Below are 26,230 nucleotides of genomic sequence, written 5' to 3' on the forward strand. Positions count from 1 at the left end.
ACCTGGTCTAATCTCCTTCCCAAAAGCCCCCAAAGGGGCCTGGTCTAATCTCCTTCCCAAAAGCAGGTCCAGCTAAATCAGGTTGCTCAGAACCAGTGCAGTTAAGTTTTAAAAGCCCTCAGTGTCTCCAAAGATGGAGACTCTACAACCTCTCATTTCCCTTTTCAAGCATTTGACACCATCACACTGAAAATGTTTTTCCTCTTCCATAACTGAAATGCCCTCTCTCCAATTTCTTATCATAATCCCATGCACTCTGGAAGGAGTCTGCCTCCATCTTCCCTGCAGCCTCCTATTCAGCTGCTGCTGACAGCAATAAAATCTCACCCCTCAGCCTTCTCTCTGAGGCAGAATAGGCTGAGAGGATTGAGTTTGTCTCCACACCTCATGTTCTCCAGTTTTCACCAGCTATGCAAAAGCCAGCTGAGCTCAAGCCTGGAGAAAATGAATTGAGTTAAACGCAAAAGAGAAGTAATTTTAAAAGTTTGAAATGGAAAAAAGCTTCAAAACAAGTAATCCATCTGGGCCTTCTGAGCACAGCTGTGTCTCAATGACAGTCTACCCACAGGTACCAGATAACTTTCAGGAGGGAATTCCATCCACATTCCCACATTTACATTTACCACCCTGTGGCTTTTATTCTCGAATTCAGCAATGGCAATGCAGCTGCACTGTCAAACAGCTCAAGAGTAAATGCCCTGACATTTAAGCAGGACAAAGTGGAAAGTGATGGGTAGTGATATCTGTGAGACAAATGGGACACACCCACACAGTGTCTTGTGACTGGCTGCGCTGCTCGGGGATGAGTGTTTGCCCTGTGGGGGTAAGAATGAGGTCTGTTTACAGCGGCAGTGTCACTCCCCCAGCCCCAGCAGCCTCAAGGGGTCAGTCAGTCCCCTAATGAACCACATCCATTCCCTAAGAAATGTCTCCATCTGGTCAGTTCGTGCACCCAGCTCCTTATTCTGGCATAATCAGTGGTACCTTAAAATGTGGTCACCTTCAAATGTTTTGTTCACACCAAGCATGAACTTAAAACACATCCCAAATGTTTCATTCTACAATCCATCCATAGCCAACCACTAACTACATTTTTCTGATCTTATGAATATATTCAAGGAGTGCTACTATTTTTAAAACCTTCTCATGAAGAACAGTATCTAATGCATGCAAAAGACCTGAATGATTTCAGTTCAAACAGCAGATAGAAGCCCTTGGAAAACAAGGGGCTTGCAATCAAAACCCCATTTTAGCCTTTCCTTCAGAAGTTTTATGTGGCTCTCACAGGTTAACAAAAAAAGACAGACTGACCTACCATATGACAGTTTGATTCTGACTATCATACCCAAATTTCTTTTCATTTTTTTATTTTTTGCTTTTGTGTTTATCATTGTTCTACCCTAGACAGACATCACAAAACCCCTTCCTACAACACCTCCTCTTAAGAGCTGTCTTCTGATGATTCCTGTAGAATTTATCCTGGCACTGTAACTCCCCTTGGCTTTCACCAACCAAACCAGTCACTTGGTTTGAAGATCAAAGGACTTCTCAGTTAAAAAGCTCCATTTCTTTCCTGGCCCAGACTGAATAGTTGGAAAGAAATGGCCACCTCTGGACTGGCCTTCACCTCACTTGGCACTCGGGCTTTTTGCAGTGAACTGAAAAACACTTGTGATGCCACAGGGCAACATGAACTGCCATTTTTCTAACATCTACAGAGGTCTAATGACCAACTCAGAAAGTGAAGTTCTATAAACTCACTAAGCTCATGATTCACCATTCATCCACAGCCATGACAGGGGACTTCACTGAGTTCTGAACATTAAACCCTGGCTATGAAGGTTTATTTCTGTGTTCTATACCCCAAAGCAGCAGCAGCAGAAGCCAACACCCCAACACTTTGCCACAACACTTCTGCCTCCATACTCAAGATATAAGCCAATACACAGTGTGCCTGCTTGCACATCTAAACCCAGCAGTGAATATGCTGTAAGCACCAGAACACAGAAAGCATTTTATTTTGGAACACAAAACAAAACCACCTCATTGATGAAACATTCTCCAGTGAAACATACAGACCTTTGCTGGTACAAAGTAAGCAGGATTTGGCTCTATCCGCTGTCATCTCAATCTTGCATTGCAAGTTTGGCCCACATGCATTTCTTGTAGATTAAGTTATACTCCAAGAATAATCCCCAAACCAACAGGTCCTCTTCATTGTTCATTGATATCAAGCTATTTTTAATTACTGCATATAAGTACATTTTCTCTGTAGCTAATTAAGGCTTACGCATTTGAGCCCAATTAAAACAGGAGCAAGATGTGAAACAAACACACACTGAACCTTCCAAAAGCAAGATTTAGTTCATCAAGGGCAGACCCTGCTGAAACCCAGTTTTCATCAGAACTTACACAGCATAGATGTAAATGTTAGAGTGTATTTTGGATTAAGCACTGTAAAATAAATTTCAAGTAATTCCTAATGAAGAGAGCCACGAGTACTACCTGCATTTTAACAAACAAAACTTCTTCATTATACACTTCCCCCTGAGATAGTGTTCTGTAAAAAAAAAAAAATCTCATTTCTCCTTTTGTTTTACTAAGTTTGTCACTAACACTAAAAACCACTTACCCATTTCAGGAGAGAATTCTATCTCCCCCTTAACTGGATCCTGGATATGATTTCCAAAAGAGTTTCCTATCTTATTCTCTTTCTGTTGCAATTCAGGTATATGAACTGGCCCCCGTGTAAAACGGGGGTAGAATTTTTTTGGAAATGGCCTCTGAGGTTCCAGCCCCTTGATGGGCACATTCTTGAAGGATTGGTTCTCTTCGCTGAAGTTGAAATAAACAAAGAGCAGAAGCGTCCAGGTCACAGATGTGAAGAGGCACCCATAGCAGAAATAGCGAAGTGTGACACTTCCCATTGTAGACTCAGCATCCTTGAGGGCCCATTCTCAATTACCTGAAAAAGAGTGAAAACACACATTTTGAGAGTGCTGCCTATTACCTCATACATTGCAAAATACATTCAATAGGTTATTCCTCCATTACATGATTTTTAGAGCTTAAACTTCAGGCACAGACCATAAGAAGTAAATCCCTTTTCACTGTCTCATTCATAAAGTAAACATGACCAGTTTTCACATTTAATGTGGATACCACTGCTTTAAAATATGGAGCAAACAATCACTAAGAGCCCAGTGACACACCACAATTAAAGGTAAAAATGATTAATTTTCCTCAGAATAGTTATGTAACTATCTCTGTTCCACAACAGTGTACTTCTCCTGCCTTGAATTAAACATATAACTATATAATATACTCTACACAGGGAATTGATTCTCCATGGAACTGTTTTGGCTAGAAAGGACAACTGGAGGTCACCTTGTCCACCCCCCTTGCTCAAGCAGGGCCACTCTGAGCCAGTTGCCCAAGAGTAGGTCCACATGTACCCATTTTCATAGCTCAGATCCTACCCCTAAAGCATAGAATGAGATACCATAGATTCAAAAAAGCTACGTGGTTCAGTTCTTCTTACCCTAAATTTAAGAACAATTCTCATGAATGTCTCAGGAGTTCAAGAAAACATGGGATGCAATTGAACAACACAGCACTAAGACAGTCACATTTACAGGTAATCTTCTCCACAGAAAGAAGACAGATGGTACAGTAAGAAAAAGCTCTAAGGTAATTTACTGGGTTCCTCCAGGCCTCTGCAGACTCCAGAAAAGCTTTCATATTCCCTGAAGGAGATGCCCATCTAGAGCTGGAAGGAAGCAATCCTGTCTGGAGTTTTACTTTAAACATCCATAAGATAATTTTCCCCAAAGCTATACTGCATAAGCAAAAAAAGTGAAGCAAATGAAGCTGGTGAAAGTATTTTACTTATGGGCCAGGAGAACTGGGTAAATTTTCTGGAGTTCCCCAAATCCAAAAAATGTTCAGCACCTTTCCCCCACCCTGCAAACAAAACCAACCAAAACAAAACCTCCAAACAATATACAAAAAACCCCACACTAACAAAAAAAACACAAAAAAAACCAAAAAAAACCCAAAAAAAAAACCCGCACGCTTTAAAAACTAAACAGATCAGTTCCTCAAACTGAGGGGGGAAAATGCTGACTCAAAGAATTAGATTTCTTTCATCACTATCTAACCACAACAAAGTCTTTGCACAGTAACAAAAAGTCAAGAAATTATTTAATCACCTTTTAGTTAGCAAAACTTTTATTTTAAAAAAACAAATATTGGGGTAGGAGTCAATAATTTATGCTGATATATTTTTCAAACTACTCAAAAAGTCAGAAACTACCTGAATTTTTCAGGTCAGTCTGGCAAAAAACAAACCAGAACATTTATGAGTACAAACAAATTATTCCTTATCAATATGGGACACTATTAAACAAAGGTAGAAGCTGTTAATGATCCCAAAGAACATCATAAAGACACCATCTACTTTGGCAATGTAATTCTGAGTCCTTAGTGATTGCATCCAAAAAGAATATATGTCAAAATTCAAGCTTACATTTTCCAGACTGCAGTAGGTCTTCATCTCCCAAGAATAAAATATCCACAGAGTAAAGCAAAAAACCAAATCCTACTCTCCTCAAAAATAATTTTCCCATTGTTCTTGCCATGTCAAACTCCCCTCACTTCTACAAGGCAACAATCTACGGAGCAGTTGAGCCCAAGGAGCTTAAAAAGGTCTTACAGAGGGTTTAAATCTCAGGCTGACCCTGTGCATACAGATGAATTGCACTCTCTGCAAAACAGGCTCTCTCTCTAACACTGTCACACAGAAATCTCACTGCAAGGCCATTAAATCAGGCAGGCATCAAACTCTCTGGGCAGAAATGACCGAAGAAAATCCTCATTTTTGCTAGCAGAATAGGTTTACCAGTTAGAGAAGTACAGATGACCAATGCCCAGTGTCTCATGCCCTGTGCTAACACGACCACACCAAGGTGAACCTTGGCTCAGAACAAGTGTGTGAGGCTGCAGAGGGGCAAGAGCAGACAAACACTTATATCCTCTCATTATAATAATTCTTCTTGCTCAGCACTCTGCAGACAATTAATGCTTCTCCATAAAAGAAGATCTGGGTCCTTGCCAGGTTCTTTTTGCATGGCCAGCAGAAGGTCATCTGCAGTAAGATTTGTCCAAGCCTAACATACTGCTCCTCAAAAAATGCTAGAGGTGTTTTTCCATTCACTATGGTAACACAGATGGACAATCCTAACATGCACTGACACTTTGGAACAGAACTGTCCTAGCAAGCTAAAAATTCCTTTAACAGGGAAGGAACCTTTTCATTTCAGAGTTGTTTAAAGAGACATCTACACTTCAGTTTGGACAGAAAAAACAAACATAATCTATTCTATCTCCAGTAACAGAAGACAGGCACTCAGAGCAGAATTCCTCATGGATTAAATATTTCCATAGTTCCTTGCACCTCTTTCATAGCTCAGACCTACACCCACTGCTGTGGCACTTCCAGCCACGGCAAGGTTAAAGTTTGCTGTGACTGACATTAGGCACACTCAGATTAAAGAGGAAGGGATAAATTACTGATCACCAGAGTGAGGACACTGCTGTACAACCCTTCCATCTCTAACCAAGCTAAAAGCTCATGCTTGGCTACTGCTACAAAAGTAGCCAATGCAAACCAAAGCTAAATAAACCAAGTATTATTTCCACCTATCTTTGCTAGATTTGCTTCTCCTTCTTTTCCTCTCCTTCACTATTCTGGCATTTTGCAAAATGATAAAGATGTTGAAATACTGCATTTTAATCAAATTACAGAACCTCCACAATGCTCAGCCTATGCCCGTTCAGTACCTTGCCATTCAACCAAGACATTTGGTAACTTATTTGGCAGGAAAATACAGACTCACTATGCAGACCACTCTGAAGGCAGAACAGGAAAAAAAAAAAGGTTAACCCTGTGTATGAAAAGCACATTGAGGCTTTTTAGTTTACTTTATTCACCAACACATATGTATTCACAAACACCGTCCTTTGGATTTCAACCACTTCCAGCATTTAAGCAGACAGAGTCATGATCTGTATCAGAGCTGCACACTCCAGTTTTAGACAGTTTTAAATTGATTGCCTTCTTACAGATGTGCTTTAGGCCAGAGGAGGTTTCCAAGTCCTCAGCCACACGAGTCCTGCTTGGGATCTGCCCTGAGGAACCAAGAGAATCTTCCCAGCCCTACACTTCCATGCATACAGAGCACAATCACACAAACTCTGCCCTCCCCAATATACCAAGAAACAAGAATCCCTCCACTCATTTCAGTGTGCAACAAAAAATAACCACTTTGATAAGTGCAGAGAAGGAGAGGAGACTGCAGCTGGGCACAAGGACACAGGAGGAAACATTCAGTTCACAGAGCTGACACTCAACCTTTGATTCCTACCTCAGCCATCTCTATCCATGAACTCCTTCCATGCAGAGACAGTGAATAAAAGTCTTACTCTGTCCAATCTCCTTTTCTCTCCAGTGTTGTGAAGTCTTCTAGGAAATACATTTTGCCAATTTACCCAACAACTGTCTCAGCCTATGGATGTTCATAACATTTTGATGAGTGTCTTAAACATCCATCCTCTCCCAGCTGGTTTCTCCAAGCAGGAGAAACTTAAGCAAAGCCAAATCTTTCTTTATTTCTTCCTCATTTTTCTTCCCCGCCTTAAATAGAGAAAACCTGTTCCTGAAGGAGATGCAGGAGATGCAAAGGACATGACTTTCAAATCCAGAGTATTAGGATCTTTCTAAGCCCTGATATATGCTGCATGAAAAAACAGATTATATGTATTTTTAACTCAATAGCCTAAAGCTCTGCTAATGCAAACACAGCTGGCAGGTTTGAACAGTCAGATAGAAACAACTGAAATGAAAAAAAAGCAGAACTGCATAATTCAGATAACCAATGGGCGCATAAGAATAATTTTCACTTATGCAATACTGTAACAATGAGTCCAGTCACCAATAAATTGCTATTTGGACAGTACAGTTAAAACCCTTTTCTACTTATTTAATCAAGTTCAAGCAAAAATACTAAATGCCACAAAAGAATAATTCATTATTTAAACACAGCAAGAAGAATTGTTTCACAGTACATTTCCTCACAAATTTTCCTGGAAAGAGACTAGACTTGAGGGTCTATCATGCATCTCCCCTTCATTTCTGAAAACCAGTACAGCTGCCAAAAGTAAAAAAAACCTCAAACAATTCTTCTTTCCAAAAACTCAAGTAGTAAAGAACATCCAGAATAAACAGAAGGCATTTCCTTTCCCTTGGCAAGATAGGAGCTTCCAGAGCAAGTAATAAATGATAACACCTTTAAGTATTTTACAGGCATTCATCCCCATGCCCTAGAGATGCATGGAGTTCATGGCTGTTCACTCTGGTGTCCTCAGGAATCCAGAGACACTTCAACACAACAAACACAAATCATCCAAGGTGGCAGTATCTCCTACATCAGGAAATTACAATCCAGATTGGAGGCAAGAGAGGAAAAACATATCTTAGAAGGTGCCTCCATCAGCATCAGCTCAGAAGAGACCAAGACTGAAAGGAACAGTATTCTGAGAATTTCTAACCAAATATTCAGCCTTTCAGCGTCCCTCTTGTTGCTCTGTTTTGACTGCCATATATTTATTGCATGACAGTTTTCCTTTGGCAAAGCCTTGGAACTCAGTTTGCAGACCCACATACCAGAAATGCCAGGAGTAAAATACTGCTCTCTAATTTACACAAATTCCAGTATATAATTCTCAGTTCCTTGCACAAGTAGTAAATCATTGATTTTTTTTAAGAGAACTATAAAGGTTAAATATTAGTAGCTCAGTAAAAGTCTCTTAAATTCAATCACAAAGCTGAAAAACTCTCCAGGAGCCCACCTGCCAGACCCGAGCTGCAGCACTCACTGTGCAATAGGCTTTTCATGTCACAGCAGCTTCTTTTAGCAGCCTTACACCACCACCATGACATTCATTTCATACATTAAACCCAGGAATATTTACATTCATTTAATAACTGGCCCAACAAAGATATAACTGTGTTCCCCCCACAGCCCAGGAGGGTTTGTTGTTAGTAACCTGTGCAGCTCTCAGTAACACTGGCCCAATGTGTTGGCCCTGGATATTTTTAAAGGAAGCAAAAAATGTCAACCACAATCCACAATATTTTGGCTTAAAGAGCAATATTTGCTACAGACTCTATGACCTGCCACTGCTTAAGCACTGACATCTGCTTGGATTAGCCTCAACAGTTTAGTAAACACACCGTATGAGTAGATATTTCATAACTGTGCCAGAACTCATGTTTGTCAGAGGTCAAACAGAGGATCAGACTAACCTCAAAATTTTTGAAATAGGAGTAAAAATTATTTGAGAAAACCTTAAAGTCTGCTTGTAATTTTTCCAAGAACAGCTTTTCTTTAAAAAAAAAAAAAAAAAAGAAAAAAAAAACAGGAAAAGACAGATACTCAACTCATACTACTCAGGTCCCCTGCAAGACTACCTGTGTATTTTGGAACTACATTGAGGCAAGGAACAGATGCGTATAATCTTCATTTCTAAGAAGCATTCTACCAAAAAACAAAACCAAAAGAAAAAATCATTAAACTACTTTATCTTTCTGCAGAGTATTAGGATATTTTGCTGCATAACCTTCTATAGATGCTTCTAATTTTTACTTTCTTATTCTTTGGGGAGAGTAGAACACAAGAATATAAACCAACACTACTCATGAATGCAACTTTGCTCTTTTAATAGCCTAAACCCTTCCTACATTTCTTGGCCTCCAAGATGTTATAGCTACCCACGAACAGGCTTTCCAATTCACTGGCTGAATCACTATCAAACAACAGCATTAACAGCGCAAAGAACAGAGGCCAGATTAGGAGGAATTAGTACTGCAATAAGACACACTCATCACACAAACAGAGATGCCATTCACACACCTTCTGCAGCTGCAAAAGATTTTTTTCCATGCAACCTTTCCATTAGAATCTCTCTCTTCAGGGAAAGTCACTGTTAACAGACCAGCAAGATGAGAAAAGGACATCTCGGGCTGCTTTTGCTTCAGATCCAACACACATCACTAGGAGCAACATTCACTGAATATACAACCAGAGCAAAAGTAATAGACACTTCCAAATAAAAGTGTTTCATGTGCTCCAGAATCTAAGCACCAAGCCAGTTTAACTCCTTCTTTTAAACCCCTCCTACAGGATTGTTTTATCACTAAACTGGATCTACCTACCAGTTTGTTTTTAATTAAAAAACACCATTAATTTTTGACCTCACAGAGGGATGGGCGATTGCACTTTATGAATTAAGGGATTTTTTTTTTTGACAGAATGCAGGCAGGTAACTAGTCATGTAAAGATAGTTTGGGCCTACAGGAACCTAAATTATTCAGCAGGGACAAGTGCCAAATCCTGCACCTGGGACAGACAAACTGTGGCTGCTGGCACAGCCTGAGGAACAGCTCTGCAGACAAGGACCAGCCAAGGCCTGGCTAAGCACGAGCCAGAGCACAGCTCTGCAGCAAGGAGAGCTCAGAGATGGATCCACAGGAGCACAGGCAGCTGACCCAGGAGTGCAATTCCACAGCTCCCTGAGACCACAGGCAGGGACAGCACCCAGGGAGGGATTTGCCAGTACAAGACAGACATCAGGAAACTGGACTGAGGTCAGTAAAAGACCACTAGGATGGTCACAGGCTGGAACACTTGCCCTGTGAGAACTGAGGATGCTGAGATCCTTCAGCCTGTAGAAGAGACTGCTTTGGGATGAGAATTAAAATAGCAGCCTGTTGCTACCTATGGGGATGTTACCAAGAAAACAGACCCAGGCTATTTAGTGAGGTGCAAGGTAGAAGAAAAAAAGAACTAAAAAAGACTAATGTTAAATCATGTTAATGTTCAGTCACACCAACACTCATTCACAGAAATATCCTGTGGACCACAGGCTGTCCTCTTGCATAAGACCACTGTTCCCATTCATTTTAATGAGATGACACATTAAGATCTATTTTTAATTAGCCTCAGCAAGTCCCTTCTAAATTCAACTTTCAAAGCTTTGAGAGCCAACAGTTTAGTCATTTCAGCACAGATATACAAATCCATGTCATACCTCCTAAAATAAATCCTCCTGGAATGAATACAAAATCTTGAGCAACACTTTACAGATAATCTTAAAATACCAATAATATTCATTATATTTTAAAGATAAAGAAAGGCACATAGTTGCCTTAGTTGCATGAATTGTTGAAGATCTATGAAACTACACTCCAAGTATATGAAGTCTGAAAAGCTTTATGTGCTTTAGGACAAATTTAAAAATTCATCTTGTTAAGTCTTTATGTTCTCAGCCCCGACTATTTTTCCAGTGTCAAATTACTCACTCATATACTGATTTGTATTTTGGTTTTTGGGCTTTAACCAGAGATGTCTAAATATTGCATAGTGTCATTTTCAAATCTGTGAACTATACATTGAAATGCCTCCTCTAGGAACATAAATTTGCTTATCAAGCTTTTTGGAATTTCTCAACTCCAGTAAAAAAGCTTTACTTAGCAGGCTGCCATTCCAGAGTGTATGCAAACACTTTGGCTTTTTTATGATAAAAATGTGAAATTCCTATGGGAAAAAAAAAAGCACCCTTAAAAAAATGTTTAAGTATCTTCTGCAGTAACATCTTCCACTTCTTGACAACATTAAAACATATTGAGTTTTTCCTTAATTGATAAAGGATTTCTTTCTCCCCACATATTGCTTCACTCCATGAAGTGAGAGTATCTCACGAGGGCTCTAATTTAAGGACACAATTTAAATGGCAAAAACAGTTACAAGTTTTGGAAAGAAAAACTTTTCAAAGTCAGGATCTCATGTTAACAAACAGCTGAAAAGAACACCAGGTTTAGTTACAACCAGTGGTACAACATTGCATCAAGAAAAGTAACATAATAGTGCAGCCTGATTAGAGAAAACAAGAACTATTGGATTAGAAATACAAGCTTACCAAAATCCTAGCTCTCAGTTCCGGGTAAATAAGTGCTATACAGTACAGTTTCAAGCTGCTGCAGTGTCCTCATTCCCCTCAGAAAAAGCTTTTTATTTCCCAAAGCACAGTTATAAGAAAGAAATTCTTACCTATCCCCCTGACAAACGTTCAGGCTGCTGGGCTGGATGTTCCTTTAAGCCATCTGGCTCACAAATACATGTCATGCCATTCCCGGAGTCCTAAAAATACCTTCAGCCTTTCTTGTTGCTAGCAAATACTTTCTTCTAATTCAAACAGCAAGATTTTATTTTCATCAATAAAACCAGCTCTGAAAGAAGCTACAATGTCTCCAAAGAAAGCTGCAATGCATTTTGTAATACAGTCCCTTCCTTCTTCACAGAGCTTAGAAAACAGCAAGGTTAAAGACCCCACAAGTTGCTCTTCATTGCATCTCTCTCACATTAAAGATCCATGCATCCAAATATTAGTTTAACAAACCTTCAGCACAATATACAAATGCAGAATGTAAGAGAGCTTACAAGGTCAACTACACACAAATAAGCTGCTTAATACCTTTCCTAAATGTTTAAAATCTGCTTAGCTGTTCCTCACATTTTATGTCCGCAAAGCTTACCAAAATAACAACAAAAATGCAGATTCATGCAAAATAATTAGATTATGACACTTCCACAGGAAGAGCTGAACTGTAGAACCCTCACCTTTTTCCAGAAGAGTCGGCACTAAAGCAGAGCAAGGTTACGAAGGGAGAGCACATTGACTGCAGCAGCGTCGGTGTCTTCATTCCCAGTGAACAATGAACCGCTGAGCCAGAAACTTAACACTTTGTTGCTTGCAAGTCCTGACTGGGAATGGGGTAACAAGCACAGCTTTCTCTAGGAAAACAGGCCAGTTTGGATGGATCTGAGGATACCGATGCTGCATATACTCACTTGGCTGCATTCACTGCCCCAAAATCAGCAATATATTTTTCTTTTTCTAATTATTTTTCACATCTCTTTTATTATGTTTTTTTCAGCTGATGCATGATCCATCTATCAATCCATGGATTTGGCAATATACACATGGTCATTTTCCTGCCACTCACATAATCAATCACTAACATTCTTCATTATGACTAGACCACAGTAATGCTAGAGAAAATGATCATTAAGTTGTATAAAAATTCCCTTAGTTCTCATTTCCCAAATCCCTAGGAACTTCATAAGACTTTCATAAGACTCCCACATTTCAACAGAAATTTTCTAGGTATGTTTTCTGTTAATTTTCAGAAATTTTCATCAGATGTGCTTTGGGCTTTTTTTCCAGTCTTTTACTAGGAAAGTGAAAACACATTTTCTTAAAAAAAAAGACCAAAAAAAAAATTTCAGGCCGTTTGTGCAACCCTCCTGACAAAAAAAAAAGCTGGCAGCAAATCTGTCAACAAAACAGACCTCACTGAAGGACTTTTTAGTGGGACAGTGGTAAAAAGTGGGGTTGACCAGTCTGTGTTTAACCTGTGACTATCAACCATGGAAACTGCACTTGGCACAGGTTCTGCAGAAGCTCCCAGAAGACATCTACCATCCACTTGTGCAGAACTCGGCTGGTATCAACAGCTAGGTACAAAAAAATACACAAAAGACATCTGCCAACTCACGCTGGGAACTTCCAAAGACTCCACCTGAACACGAATCAAATGCAAAATGGCTGCAATTATGTTACTATTTGTACCAGAGGGTTGGAAACTGCCTTAATGAGCAGTCACCTTATCCTGCAGCCTCAGATCACAGAATTCCTAGACCTCCGTGCCTACTCCCACAAACCATACAATTCTACTTCATTTCTATTTCTGCATGGTTTTCCTTTTCAATAGGCAGAAATTTACATAAAAATACTTGCTTCAGTCAGACCAGAATCAAACATCTTTATGGAGCCTGAGTAAATGATATAAGGATTTATTTGTGCAAAAACCCCAAACAACAAAAACTAAACACAAACAAACGAAAATATGAACAATACATGAAATGTAGCCCCAGAATTAGATGTGAGGTTAAAACAAGTTACAGTTTAAATCCCTAGATCGCCTCTAATAGGAAAATATTTAACTCATGCTAAACTGCTCAGAGCTCTTAACCCTGCTACATTTCTCACTGCTGTTAAGGATAGCACTATCTTAGTGATTTCCTCAATGTACCATGTTCTGTGGTTTTCCATGTTGGAAATGTTAGAATTTGTGGGAAATTGTTGGAATGGCCATTGTTAAAAAAAAAGCATGAGTTGAACTTAATGTCCATCTGCATTTCTCAGGTCCAGAAACAAACATCACTTGGAGTTTTTCACTCCAAGCTTTAGCACAGAGTCCACAGTATCCATGCCACTTGGAACTTTCATTTTTCCCCTGTAAGAAATCTGAGATAAACCAAGATAACCCTGCAATCTTCCTGCATTGGATTCATTTTCTCATCAGAAGCTTAAAGTATTTTCTGCACACTGGTTTCTCTCTACCTCTTTTATCTCCTCACAAATGTCTCTAGACATTAATAAAAGAGAGGAATCCTAAGGATATAAACCTACTTTGTGTTCTCTCTTCAACTCACTGACTGCACCAGGACAGGTACCAGACCAAACCAAAAAACTCTCTGGTTGAAGTGTTTGCTCTGCTGCAGATTTTGCTGAGATTCTCAGCAATTCAATCTCTCAGCTCTCTCCTCATGCATTAAGGAAAATACCTTAACTCTTGGATTAAAACAAGTCACTTGAAGAAACAGATTCTGCATTGCTTGTAAAGACAGCAAACTTCTACAAGTCATATCAAAAATTAATTTTCTTAGTTTTTCCTTCCTTCTCTGATCTTACAGACTCAGTCTTCCCTTCTCACAAGAAATCCCTTTGAGGAAAGAGTTGTGGACCACTCCTTTTCCATCCCCTCTTGGTCACTTTTCTTCTACTTATCTATTGCCAATGTTTCTAACAGGAAAAAATACTCAGGATTTTGATGTTGAAATCATGGATGTTGCAATAAAATGAATAGCAGATCAAAAATACATATTCCTACTTCAGTAGGAGCCATGCCTCCCAACACTTTGCTTGCACAGAAGGTTAATGTGCAATCCAGAACTTGGCCATGTCCTGGTTTATAGGTGATGAGTCTTGACATCTGCTGACACCAGAGATAAGAGTTTCATGCTAACTGACAAAATTAAGGTATTTCAGGAAATGGAAAACTAAAGGAAATACTTCTAGAAAACATATTCAATAACAAATATGAGAAGTATCAATAGAGACAGTGGGACTCTTTGTTCTTGATGTTATGCTTCAGGAACTGGCAAAATAGTCAAAATACCTACAAAGATTGATTCATAAGGGGTTTTGAATCAAAACAAGATAGTTTGTGCTTCCTGGAAAAGTATCTGTGTTTTAATTAAGGCCACCTTCAAGGTTTAAAGCATCCAATTTAATTCTTGTCTGCACAAGAAAATCTGTGTCATTTAGCCAAGCAACATTTGGATGGTTTTACACAAACTAAAAAGACCTCCATGAACATGCCTCTAACATTCATAAAGTATTTGCTTAAATCAGTCTGGCACATAGCAACCCTTCACTGAGGTACCTTCTTTTCCGCATGCCTCTGCAAGTTTATTAGCTTAGCCTGTCAATTTAAAATCTGACTTCTTAAATGGTGCAGTGTCTCCATAGCTGAAGTCTTGGGAATGATAAGAAGTTATTGCAGGTGGGCAGTTGCCACTCGTGCACATATTCCTTCCCCCCTCAAGCAGCAAGAGGAATTGCTTTGGTCTGCTCCATGGCAAGAGAGGCTGGAGCACAAATGTGAACAGACTCTGTAGAAGAGCTGGAAAGGTAGAACTTGTCAGTCAGAGCCAACCTCAGAAACACAGAACTTGCAATGCCACTACTGCCATGAGACAGAAAACCACAAGAGCTTACCTGCTCCCAGCTGAACTTCAAGCCACAAAGACATCAAAGACCTGTGAGCACTGTGGGGTAGTGGCTCTGGACTCCTCCCTGGCCTGCACAACTTCTTGCTCACCCCTTAAAGCACAGAACAGGCAGCAGCAAATCCTACATCAGGGGTCTCTAATCAGTGTCAGCAGTGGAAAAGCTGATTCACTCCTGAGTACTGTGTTCCAGTTTCAAACATGCAAAGAATCAGGCTGCCAAGCCAGACTGCACAGGAAAGGGCTGAGATATGACACATAAAACACATGTTTACAGGCACTTTAATCCTTGCTCTACATTTCAGTAACACCATCAGTTATTTAATCTACAGATTTAACATATTTTCACATCTCAGGGAATAAGCTCAGAAGTTCCTACACCAAACCATCAGAAACTTAGTATGCTTAAAGTCAGTTTTTGAATGATACAGTACAATCAGCTTCCTAATTTTCTACCTTTTCTGCTGCAGTGTATTTCTAGTTTTTACAGAGTCTTCAAACAGAATATTTACACTAATTCTTACACAATGCTGACTCACATGAGAAACATGCTAGAACATGGCTGAAGGATGTAGTGCATACAACCCTCTTTCATAAAGAGAACTAAACAAATGCTTTCACTCATGCTGCAAAACCCTGCTTGAAGAGCCCAGACCTTACCACTGACGCTACTTGATACATTGACACAGTAGCTGAAACAGCAGATGCTTCCATCTCCATAAACCACCATATGTTTTAAAAAGAAACCTTAGATAAAAAGACAGTTTATCTGCCTCCCACACTCTAACAGGGATTCAAACAGACTTCACCTCTGTAATACTTTTTGAGAAGGAAAAATCAAATTCATTTCTGCACTTAAAATACAAGAACATACTTTTACTCTGCAACAGTAAGCAGTATCTCTCCAAAATGAATGGTACCAAAGGAAATTGCTTGATTTTGGGGATACCTTTAGCTGCAGTATCACCTACCAGGCAGATGCAACTTTTTAGGAAGTTGACAAACAATCACAGAAAGGAATGATTGTAATCTTGGAAGTTTTACATTTTCCTTTCAGTGGAAGTCTCACTTTACTTCTCCACTTCAAGTTATCAACACACAGCTGACACAGTGCCAAACTCAGCCTGCTGGCTGCTCTGACTGCAACCATTCTACAAAACTGTCAAGGAATGTAACCAAAGAACCATCCTGCCTCTGTTCTTTCCCCCCCCCACAGTACCCTGCTCTTTGTCACTGGAGGATCTCAAATCCCCACTTTTACTATCTGCTCAGACACTTCTAACCCCATCCACGTGACCCCACACCACATGCACACCTTATACCTACCAGTAAAAACTTGAGGTTTCCATAACTTATTGTGAGGAAGCCTATTTTCTGTAGATAAATTTTCAAAATACCAATAATTTATCTTTATTCCCCTTGCCCTGCTGTTTCTGGGCTTTCTGCCACCTGCTGAAGTGCTTCAATCACACCTATTGTTATTTTACATCACTATGAAAATGACCAGACTCACCCATTCTCATAAACTACAGTCACACAGAAGCTTTTCAGCAACTTTATCCAGTGCTACTCCTGTGCATAATGCAGTATTGATTTGTATCCTCTGAGAATGTGATTAGATAGTAGAAGCCAGGCCACAGGCCCTGAAATCTGCAGTCAGACTCTCCTCCAGCAGAACAAATGCCACTTCCCCTGCTGGAATACTCATCTGAGGCTGGGAGAAGAAGGCTCATTAGAGCTGCACTGTTATTTCTTTCCTTCCCTGCTGCAGAAGAGCTCCTAAAACTCTGCAGGAGCTTATCTTACCCAGAGATGAGGAAAAGCTTACGCAGAAGGCATGCAGTTCTTCAGAGACAGTTCTACCAGGGGAGGCCAATTGCTTGTTAATCAAAAGCCTCTTATCTGGAACCACCTGGACATTTACGCTGTTCTAAAATGAGGCCTAGGAATCCCAGCTGGACTATTTCACATATTTAGAGGTTCTGTATGGGGTAGCATGGCAGAAACATACTGGCAGGAAGAGATTGGTACCATCCTTTCCTGGGCACAGTCTGCATTTGGATCAGCTTAAGCTAATCAGAGATACCCAGGAATAGTTTCCTATTAAGATGACATCCAAAGGAAAGGAAAAAAAAAAAAAGACAACCAGATTCTAGTGCATAAAGTATGCAAGAATACTTAATGTAACTTGCAGACTACCAGACTACTCTTTCAAAGGAAAGAAGGGATTTGATCTTATTTTGAAATACATTTTCCAGGGAAAAACAGCATGTTAGCAGAGTGCTAACAACCCTGCCCACCTGCACAATGGCTGTCCTGGCACTGAGATATTTCACCCTTCCTTTGAACAGAAAGCAATGCTCCCAATACTTTGGACCAAATGAAGAAAACACTGATTGTTTACAGAATAGCAACAAAGCCAGGTCATGAGATATTATTTTTTTTCTTTGGAAGAGTAGGGGCTGCACTTTAATTACATAATTAAAATCCTGTAGGGTCTACTGCAGCTGCCCAGTAACTGATATTAAAAACAACCCACAATACAACTTGGCAGAGATGCTGTAATAGAGAGCATCAGTGTTCTAATTACTTTCAACAGCAGTTTTAAGGCTGACACCTGTGACAAAGTGAACAAAGGTGAAACAGCTGTCTGGAAAGGTGGATTCTAAACACAATGCTTGCTTCCAGTACCACAGCAGAGATTTCTGACCTTCTAGGCCGCCCACTACAAGCAGCACAGGACTTTTAGTGGCTTATTCAGATCCATCTGTTTTCTTGCAAGCAAGGGACCAGAGAACCTCTATTCTGCCTTGTAGGTAACTTTGAGATAGTCCATTTGCTACAGCATGTTCTGCAGCAGCTTTCCTTACAAGCTTTAACACACACACAAAAAAAAATACCACATGGCAATAATGAACTGACTAAAGAGCTGGAGACCAGCCACAAAGAATAACACATATTTGCTAAGAGGAAGAGAGATGCTTCAGTGTTGCATATAAGTATATACTGAAGAACAAGGAGGGGGACGGGGAGGAAGGGGGGGGGGAGGGCGGGAGGGGGAAGAGGGAAGAAACGGTTTTAAAATAAATTTCTCAGTCATAAAGAAAGCTTTAATACTTCACGGGGTCACACAGCCCTCCAAAAAGCAATGCCTGACCTCGCCCTACAAACGAATCAATGAACGGAGCAGCGCCAGCAACACCAACACGTAGCGATCCTCACATTTCGGGTCAGATTTACAGAGTTTCAATCTACCTGCAGGCGGGCTGCTGCTGCTGTCTCACATGCATTTAAAGAGTATAAAAGCAGTAATTACGTTATTTCCCATCCCGTGTAGCACACCCCGCTGCAGCCCCTCGGTCTCCCCCCGGGCTCAGGTTAAAGCAGGAGCCCCCAGCAAGGGGCCGGGTCAGGCGGGGACCCGGCCGGGGCAGCCTCCCGCTGTCACCTCACCCGAGACCCCAACAGGGGCAGCCCCGCACCAGCCTCTGGGGTTCAGGAACCGCTGCCTCAGGGCAGGCGGGAAAACAGAATCACACAATCCATTCGGTTGGGAAAGAACCTCTGAGATCATCGAGTCCAGACTACGACCGAGCACCACCGTGCACAGAGAGCCCGATACCGCCGCTGACCCGCACCCGCACCCCCGGGCTGCCCCTCACCCCGGCGCCGGTTCCCCCGCCGGGGCCGCCTCCCCTCACGCCGCCACCGCGGCCCGTGTCCCGCACAGCCCCGCACTCACCGCGGCGGTGGCATCGCCCCTTCGCCCGCCCCGCGCCCGCTGTGGCGGCGCTGGCGCCATGTGACCGCTGCCTCCTCCTCCTTCTCCTCCCCATTCTCCTCCTCTTCCTCCTCCTCCTCCGCCGCCGCCATGACAGGCGGGGCTGGGCAGCAGGAAAGCGTGCTGAGCCCTGAGGGGTAGAGCTGAAGGGCTGTGCGGTGTGTTTTGCACCCCTTTTGCCGCGCTGTGAGGGGAATCAGGAGTGCAGGGCTGTGGATGTGCGGCTTTCACTCTTCTCTTCCCCTCAGATTTGCCATGAATGTCTCTGCTCATCCCACTGGGTTTACACCGTGTCTGTGTAAATCACAGCTCTCTGTGACGATTAAAGCCTTTTCCAGCCCCTGGAAGTATTTGTTTCGGGCTTTTCGGCCTTAAATGGCCCCATGGAAGTACAGAGTCACAGAATTGTTTGGGTCATATCCAGCCCAAGCCTGCCAAGGCAGGTTCACATGGAGCAGGTGTCGCAGGAATGTGTCCAGGTGGGTTTGGATCCAGTGAGGGGACATCCATGATCTCCCTGGGCAGCTGTTCCAGTGCTCTGCCACCCTCAGTGTAAAGAAAGTCTTACTCATCTTGAAGTGAAACTTCTTGTGTTTTAGTTCACGGCCATTGCTCCTTGTCCTACTACTGGGCACCCCCAAAAAAAGTCCAGCACTGTCCTCTTGGCACCCACCTCTGAGATACTTCTATGTATTATGAGATCCCTTCTCAGTCTTTAGACTGAACAGGACCAGCTCCTGCAATCTCCCCTCATAAAAGAGATACTCCAGTCCCTGTACTTGTCCGGGGGCTTTGAAGGGGGGGAAAAAAGGCATGTAGGTCAGGCTGATGGAGGATGTCTGGGCTGACCAGCCATGGATCCCTCACCCCACAGTTTGAGTTACTGTGTGGTGTGTGAGAGGGTGCTTTCTTCAGCTGGAAGAGGGAGATAGCAGAAGAAAATCTACCACAACTACACTGAAATAAACTGAGATTGGCAGTTAATGTGCTTCCACAGCAACAAGATTTACATCCTCAGAGGTAGGGAGTGTTCTAAATAAGTAGCTTGACTAGGCCAATATTCAAGCAGCAATCAATTGATTAATTAATATGGTAAAGTATGAGCAACACAGTGCTGGGTACAGTGGAGGCAGTTTTCCTCCAACTGCACACCAATATTTGGGCTTACAGGTATTTATAGGGGTACTCATAAGCTTTCTCAGCAGTTTCTATTTCAATGTTTTTACTCATCAGCAGTTTCTATTTCCAGTTTTTATGTCACAATTCTATACACTATTGTGATTTAGTTTTTCTCAGGATGTGTCCCAAAAAGGAGGATCCCCAGATGGTGTTGGTAGTTTCAGAGATGCTGGTCCAGTTTCCGCAAGAATAAAGACAAATCCCATCTGGTGAAATCCAGCTCCCCAGATGTGGGTCCACTTTTTTAATTACAATGACTATAAATCTCACAACAGTGATGTCCAGCTTCCCTTGGTTGAAATTATAAATCCTTGAGATGATGTTCATCTTCCTTTCTCAAGCTGTTTTTCTCAGTTTTGTTAAGGCGTGAGATAAATGTATTTCCTTTATATATATATTCCAAAGCTATAGTTTCAAGGATACAAGCAATGTTCTAAAATTATACTTCAAAAGGTTATTATTGCAGCTCTCTTTAGGCCTGACTACAAGCAAAATGCAACACCCTTGAAGCTTTAATTCAAATGCTCCTAAATCAATCCAGGTTAATTGCAAACAAGAGCTAGGTTCAAAGGCCTTCTTCCATGCTTTACTTTCCTCAATTATTAGCATTCACAACTGTCCCATGGTCAGTTTCCACACATATCACAATCACAAATACACACATTGCCTGTCTGTACCTGACACGAAACACAGTTTTGTATTTCACAGGAGTCATGCTGAAATCTCATCTTTGATATCCAGAGTAAAGGGTCAAACCACTGGATTGCTAAACCCACCACACCACAGATCCATCTTTGTGCAGGACTGACTTGCCAAGTATCATTTCTCCTGGCAAAGGGGTGACCCTGGAAGGCTTGTTGGGTTGTAAACCCTTGTGAAGTTTAAGAACAAACTTGATGTCATATTTGCACAGCATAGGCAGGACTGGGAGCTTATTTTATAAATACCCAGATTACAGCACTTGAGCTCCTGAATGACACTTTGAAGATGGCAGGTTTTATTTTATTGAAGTGAAAATTAAACTGGGTTGACACATCCAAGCCCATTCTTTGGTGGATATTGCCCCCAATATCCAGAGATTATGGCAAGGTGCTTTATAATAGCAAAAATAGAGCAGAACCCAGAACCTGTCAAAGAGCTGTAGCTGCAGCATTAGAGTACAGAGGGCAAAAAGGCAATCCATAATCAGAAGCTGCAGTGAGAGAAAAGGGAGTTACAGCCTGTGGAGGGGTTAGTAGGTGGATGGCAAGGAGGCAGCAGGGATCAGGATGAAAGCAAGGTGCAGTTAAATGAGATAGCCACACAGTCAACCCCCCATCAGACGGCTTTTCAGAATTCCAGCTTCATAATGGCCAACATGGAGCTTTGATCTCTCTCTCATAATAATTCAGCCCAAGGACTGCAAGTGTGTGTTAAGCTCTTTTAGGTAAAGCAACCTCAGCATATATGATATCTGTTTTCAGCAGAACCATTATCCTGGAAGTCCTAATTTGGCCAGTTGTTGCCCACCTTGTAATTTCAGCTATTTCATCTCTTTTAATTCTTATTAATAAGAAGTTCCCTGGTGCTTGGATTATCATTTTATTAACAGAATTAATAAACCTATACTTTTTTTGTGTCATTTACTGTAAGGTTTTTGAGATGTGTTTCATTTCTCAAAATTCCTGATAATGATAATCTGTCCAGCCAAATTGCTTAATAAGATCTGTGATAATTCCTTAGTGTTAACTAATTGACCCACTTCCTATGTGCTCACAGCAAGAGGCAAGAACTCTTATAAAAGTCCTGGCAAGAAGCCTGTGTCAGTGTGGGTTGGGGTCAAAGTAATCCTGTGTCAAAGTAGGTTGGGGGTCAAAATTTGGGTTCCATATGTTCTCAAGCACTGAAATTTCATTTCTGTTGTTGACATGTCTTGGACACAGAAATTACACAAGAGAAAAGAACAGACAGCAACAAAAGATATTCTTTTAATCCTGTCTCTTTTCTTAGATTGACCCATCCATCTCCTTTGTGAAAAAGGAGGCAAATGTCCCCAAAACCAAACAGAATTAATGTGTGTTGTTTTTCCAAATCCAAATTGTTCAGAACAAATTTCTCCAGCTGATATGTAGTGCTCGTTGACCAGCTGCGATAGAGAAGTCTGGAAGAAACTCCAAGTATTCTTTCAATAACTGGGAGGACTTGCATTGTTTTCAGTGGTTTCCTGTTACAACTGTTTGCCTTTAGACTCTCTATGACTGAAGTCAGTCTGCACATCCCCTAGTAGAGTTTCTAAGTGATTTTGGTTCTGAGTGGCATAGAAAAGCCCTTGTAAGTGCTGGAGAGTTTACTTGGAGTGTTTGAGGAAGCAGGACATTCGTTCGGTTGCTCTCAAACCTCTTCCTTCCCATTGTTACTTTTGCTTAGTACCACTTGATGTGGGTTTTTTTGCCTGCTTTTCCAAGGGAATAAGGTCAAATGACAACTCAGAATATGTATATGGGTTTATCTGTCTGCTGTTTCTTCTCAAGTACTTCTGAAATCTTGGGCTATATGTATCAAATTTGACAGTGGGTGGAAATCTCAGAGGGATTATATTCTAAAGAGTTTTGCAAAAAAAAAAAAAAGTCTGAATAGGAGAGACTGTTATCCACCACCAAGGAAAAGCCTGTAGAACAAGGTCATCCCACATGCTCTTAAATTTATTAGGAGCACTCAGGAAAATCTATGGAGGTCTTGTGGCTCATCTATTGAAGGCATCAATTCTGTGCTTTGAAGCGGGTGAAAAGGCAAAAAAGGATGTTCAGTACATGAAAACCAGAATATAGAACAAAATGGGAAGATTTGTAAAATCGAAAATGCTTTCACATCTTGAATATTGTATGGAATTCTCCCCAAAGCACCAAGAAAGGTACCTCTGTACCTTGAATAGCAATGAACTGATTGGAATTGCTTCCCTAAAAAAAAATATTGTTTGAATACACTTGAATGGTTTAATTTGGAAAAAGACCATGAAGGAATATGAATGTGATAGTGGTCAAAAAATCTGTTGTAATAGAAAAAGTGAATTCTGTGTTTCTTATAGCATAAGATTTAGATGTCCTGAGTGGAATTTCCAGGCAATACATTTAAAATAAATAAAAGAAAGTATGTTTTCTCTAGAGTTACAGTTGTAAATTGCTGCAAGTGTATCAGAAAGGCCAAAAGTATAAATGTTCTCATGAGTGGATTAGAAATGGAAATGAGAAAAATGTCCACTGAAGCCTCTTAAGCATAATACTAATGCAGCTGCCAGCTGAGGAAATCTCCAAGTAAAGGGGTGGATTCAGCCAGCAGATTAAGGCACCTAAATTTGGTTTTCCATGTGTAGGTGTCTCCATGTGAGCCAGATGTCTAAGCTCCCCTTATACTCAGCAGAGAATTAATGTGGGATTTAGTTACATAAATGCAGGCACCGAGTGCCAGTTTTGGCACTGAGGAGTTTTCTACCTGGCCTCCTGCTCCAAGAAGCAGCAGGTATCCTAAAAAGCCTCTTCTGGCTGAAATCTCACATGGAAGTTGTTGATATCTCAGTCCACCACAGTTGTCACTGAGCACAGGTGGTTGGCAAGCTGAACCCTGCTCATGGTGGCACAGCAAGCTGTTCAGAGCACCTCAAGGCAGATAGATCAGTGTATTCTGAACAGCTCAGTAGCTCCTTGCTCCATCAGCTGTACTGAGTAGTTCTGTATCGACTGTAGGAGGAATTTGCATGTAGATGAAGACATTGGCATGGGAACACTTCAGTCTAGGTGTCAGAACTTGTAGGTTCTGCCAGGCTGTACAGAGGGAATATTGCTTAGCCTTTCATGCTGTCTCCTTAGCTAGCCAGACCAGTGAGTTGATGCAGCAGGTATTGATTTAGGGGAGGAATCCAAGAGATTATGCATGAAAAGCCATCCTAAAATACTCAGATCTGTTGGCAATGAGGCTCGTGTGAAGGATTAGTGACAGCGTGTTGTACCATGGTGCAGGGATATGGAGTGACACTTGGAACACAGCTACATGACTCTCTCAGCCTGGAAGACACCCAATGGTCAAGAGTTCTGGGGCAGCCACAGGTACTGCTGCTGACATCCAGAACGGCCAATTCTTAAGCCATTCAATCCTGTAGCTGAAAGGGATTTTATTTTTTTTTTCCACAAAGGGAAATCAAAACGAATTTGGTTGATGACAGGCTTTGCACGCTGTCATCTGTGAATCAGACCAGTTAGGTCTTGTTAGAGTAGCACAACTTGTCTTAGAAGAATTTAGGCTAAGATTCAGGGCAAAGAAATCAAAAAGAAGGATAACTAGAAAAGCCAGATGATAATTAAATGAGTTTTGGAATGCTGAATCAGTTTTTTCCTCAGTCTCTCATGCTTCAAATTATTTACATTTTCTTGTTGGAAATACAAAACTTTTAGCACTAATGCTGTCCTCTTGGGTTGACGAAAGTTCTAACGAAACAAGTCAGCAAGCTCAAGAGTTTCTTTTTTGGACATCCTACAACAAGCTGTGAAGTTTTTCTCAAATTTCATTGGACACCAGCTGTGGTCCTGCATTTTTGCTATTTATTGACAGAATGCTTTGATGGTGCAATAAATACTAATAAATAATAAAAAATAATAAATACCTTCTAGCATTGCTGATGTCAGGAGAGCACTGTACTCTCAAATATCCTGCTCAGACAGAGATGAGAGCAAACAAAATACATTACAATAAACAGGTTCTCTCCCTTTTCCCAGACACAGACACAGATAAGATCTACAAACCAGCTAAATATATTAACCCATCCTAATGTAGCAGGAATCAAGCAGTAAACTGGAATGATGAGCATGTCTGATGTGGCCCTAAAATCTGCAGGAATATGAGGAATGAGCCAGTTGTGTGACATACAGTGCCTGGGAGAATTCATAGATCTGAGGATCTTGCTAAGAGTTGTTTTGTCTTATCAAGGATTGCAGTACTGAGCACACAGAGTAGTATTGTAATGCTCTCTTCAATTCCCTTCAAATTTTTGTCTTTCATTTTCCAGGCAAGGCTGTGTTATTTTTCTGCACTTCTTAACACTTTTAAGTTCTCCTGTAGAGTCTCTCCAGAACTGTGGAGAAGTTGTGTTTTATCTTTGAGGTGTTGCTGACTAAATTCCATCTAGTTTTCATGTTCAGAAGTTCTCACTCTTAAGATCTTTGAGTGAGATGCTACATTTTCTAGAATTTCTTTTTACTGAAATAAAACTTTCCTTGGAATCTGTGGAGGGAGGTAATTGGCTAAACATTCTGTCCAGTGTTGCTCAACTGTGCTCAGATCACTTCACAGGCTCTGGAGTCTGGGCCAACCTGGGCTGATTTCTTTTCCACTTTGGACTGTTTTGCAAAGTTTGAGAATGAAAACAATCCCATAAACCCAAGAAATCTCATAATTGAATTGGCTTTTTACCAATGAACTATGTTACAACTCTACCAAGAGTCTCCTTCCGTCGTTGTTTCAACTCCCTGATAAGAAAAGGAAAAAAAGTTAATTTTCAGAGGAGTTCAGTCTCATTATCTTCTTTTTACAGATGTGGAAGTTAAGCACAGAAAGATGAAGTTGTTTGTTCCAGGTCATTCAACAAAGCAGTGGCAGACAAAAAAATTGAAGTGAGTCCTTCAGTGCTTTTTCTGTTGCATCACTCTGTCTTCCTGTTTTGATAAAACTTCTAAAATGTCATATTCATAGGTAAGTATGTGAAAAATATTCAGACTTCCTGAACAGTCTGACAAACCTTTAGTTATGTCACATAAACTGAGGTTAGATAGAGTTCAGACTGAGACTAGGACTCCAAGCCTGAATTGGGGCATTTCTATTATACAGGGGGTTTATTTGGTAATTTTTTCTCGCAGCAGGTATAGTCTTTCACCAAAAGATACCTCAGCCTCTAGCCCCAAATCTGTTGTACAACAGGATGCTGAGCCTTTTTGCTTTTTCATACTACAGGGTTTTCCTGCATTTTCAGGAATGGGCTTTCACTTTCCTAGAACTGAGAAATGCATAAAAAAGATGTATGTGTAACAAGGAAAGGACTATGAAGAATTATGAATATCCAGTAATATTCATAATTCCATTTTAAATCTATTTTCCCATTGGTTTAATTAAATTTATAAAATTATTCTGATTCTCACTAACTGGGGGTAGTTACTACTTCTCTGTAGCAATTTTAATCAGAGTGGTACTCTTCTTCTTTTTCTTCTATTCCCCCTTCCAATTTGTCTTTTTTAGTCTGTTTCAATAAAACATGCAAAAAAAATTTCATAAC

At 40.8% G+C, this 26,230-nt stretch overlaps 1 protein-coding gene across 3 annotated transcripts in view; it reads right to left on the reverse strand.

The window, feature by feature from the left end:
• GALNT11 (polypeptide N-acetylgalactosaminyltransferase 11) overlaps window positions 1-18,769 on the reverse strand; it is a 45,560-nt gene extending 26,791 nt beyond the window's left edge. The window contains exons 1-2 of one of the 3 annotated variants that reach the window (XM_084217114.1): window positions 18,718-18,769; window positions 2,633-2,965 (exon numbers count right to left, since the gene is read on the reverse strand). In XM_084217114.1, coding sequence (XP_084073240.1) covers window positions 2,633-2,927 — 295 coding nt within the window. In that variant the 5' untranslated portion in view covers window positions 2,928-2,965; window positions 18,718-18,769. Of the gene's footprint in view, window positions 1-2,632; window positions 2,966-11,168; window positions 11,215-14,964; window positions 15,048-18,717 lie in introns of those variants that run through there. The other 2 variants (XM_084217116.1, XM_084217115.1) reach the window with 2 other exon arrangements.
• Between the last annotated feature and the right edge of the window lie 7,461 nt (window positions 18,770-26,230).

This window comes from Fringilla coelebs, assembly GCF_963513975.1.
Source record: "Fringilla coelebs genome assembly, chromosome: 1".
Lineage (NCBI taxonomy): Eukaryota > Metazoa > Chordata > Aves > Passeriformes > Fringillidae > Fringilla > Fringilla coelebs.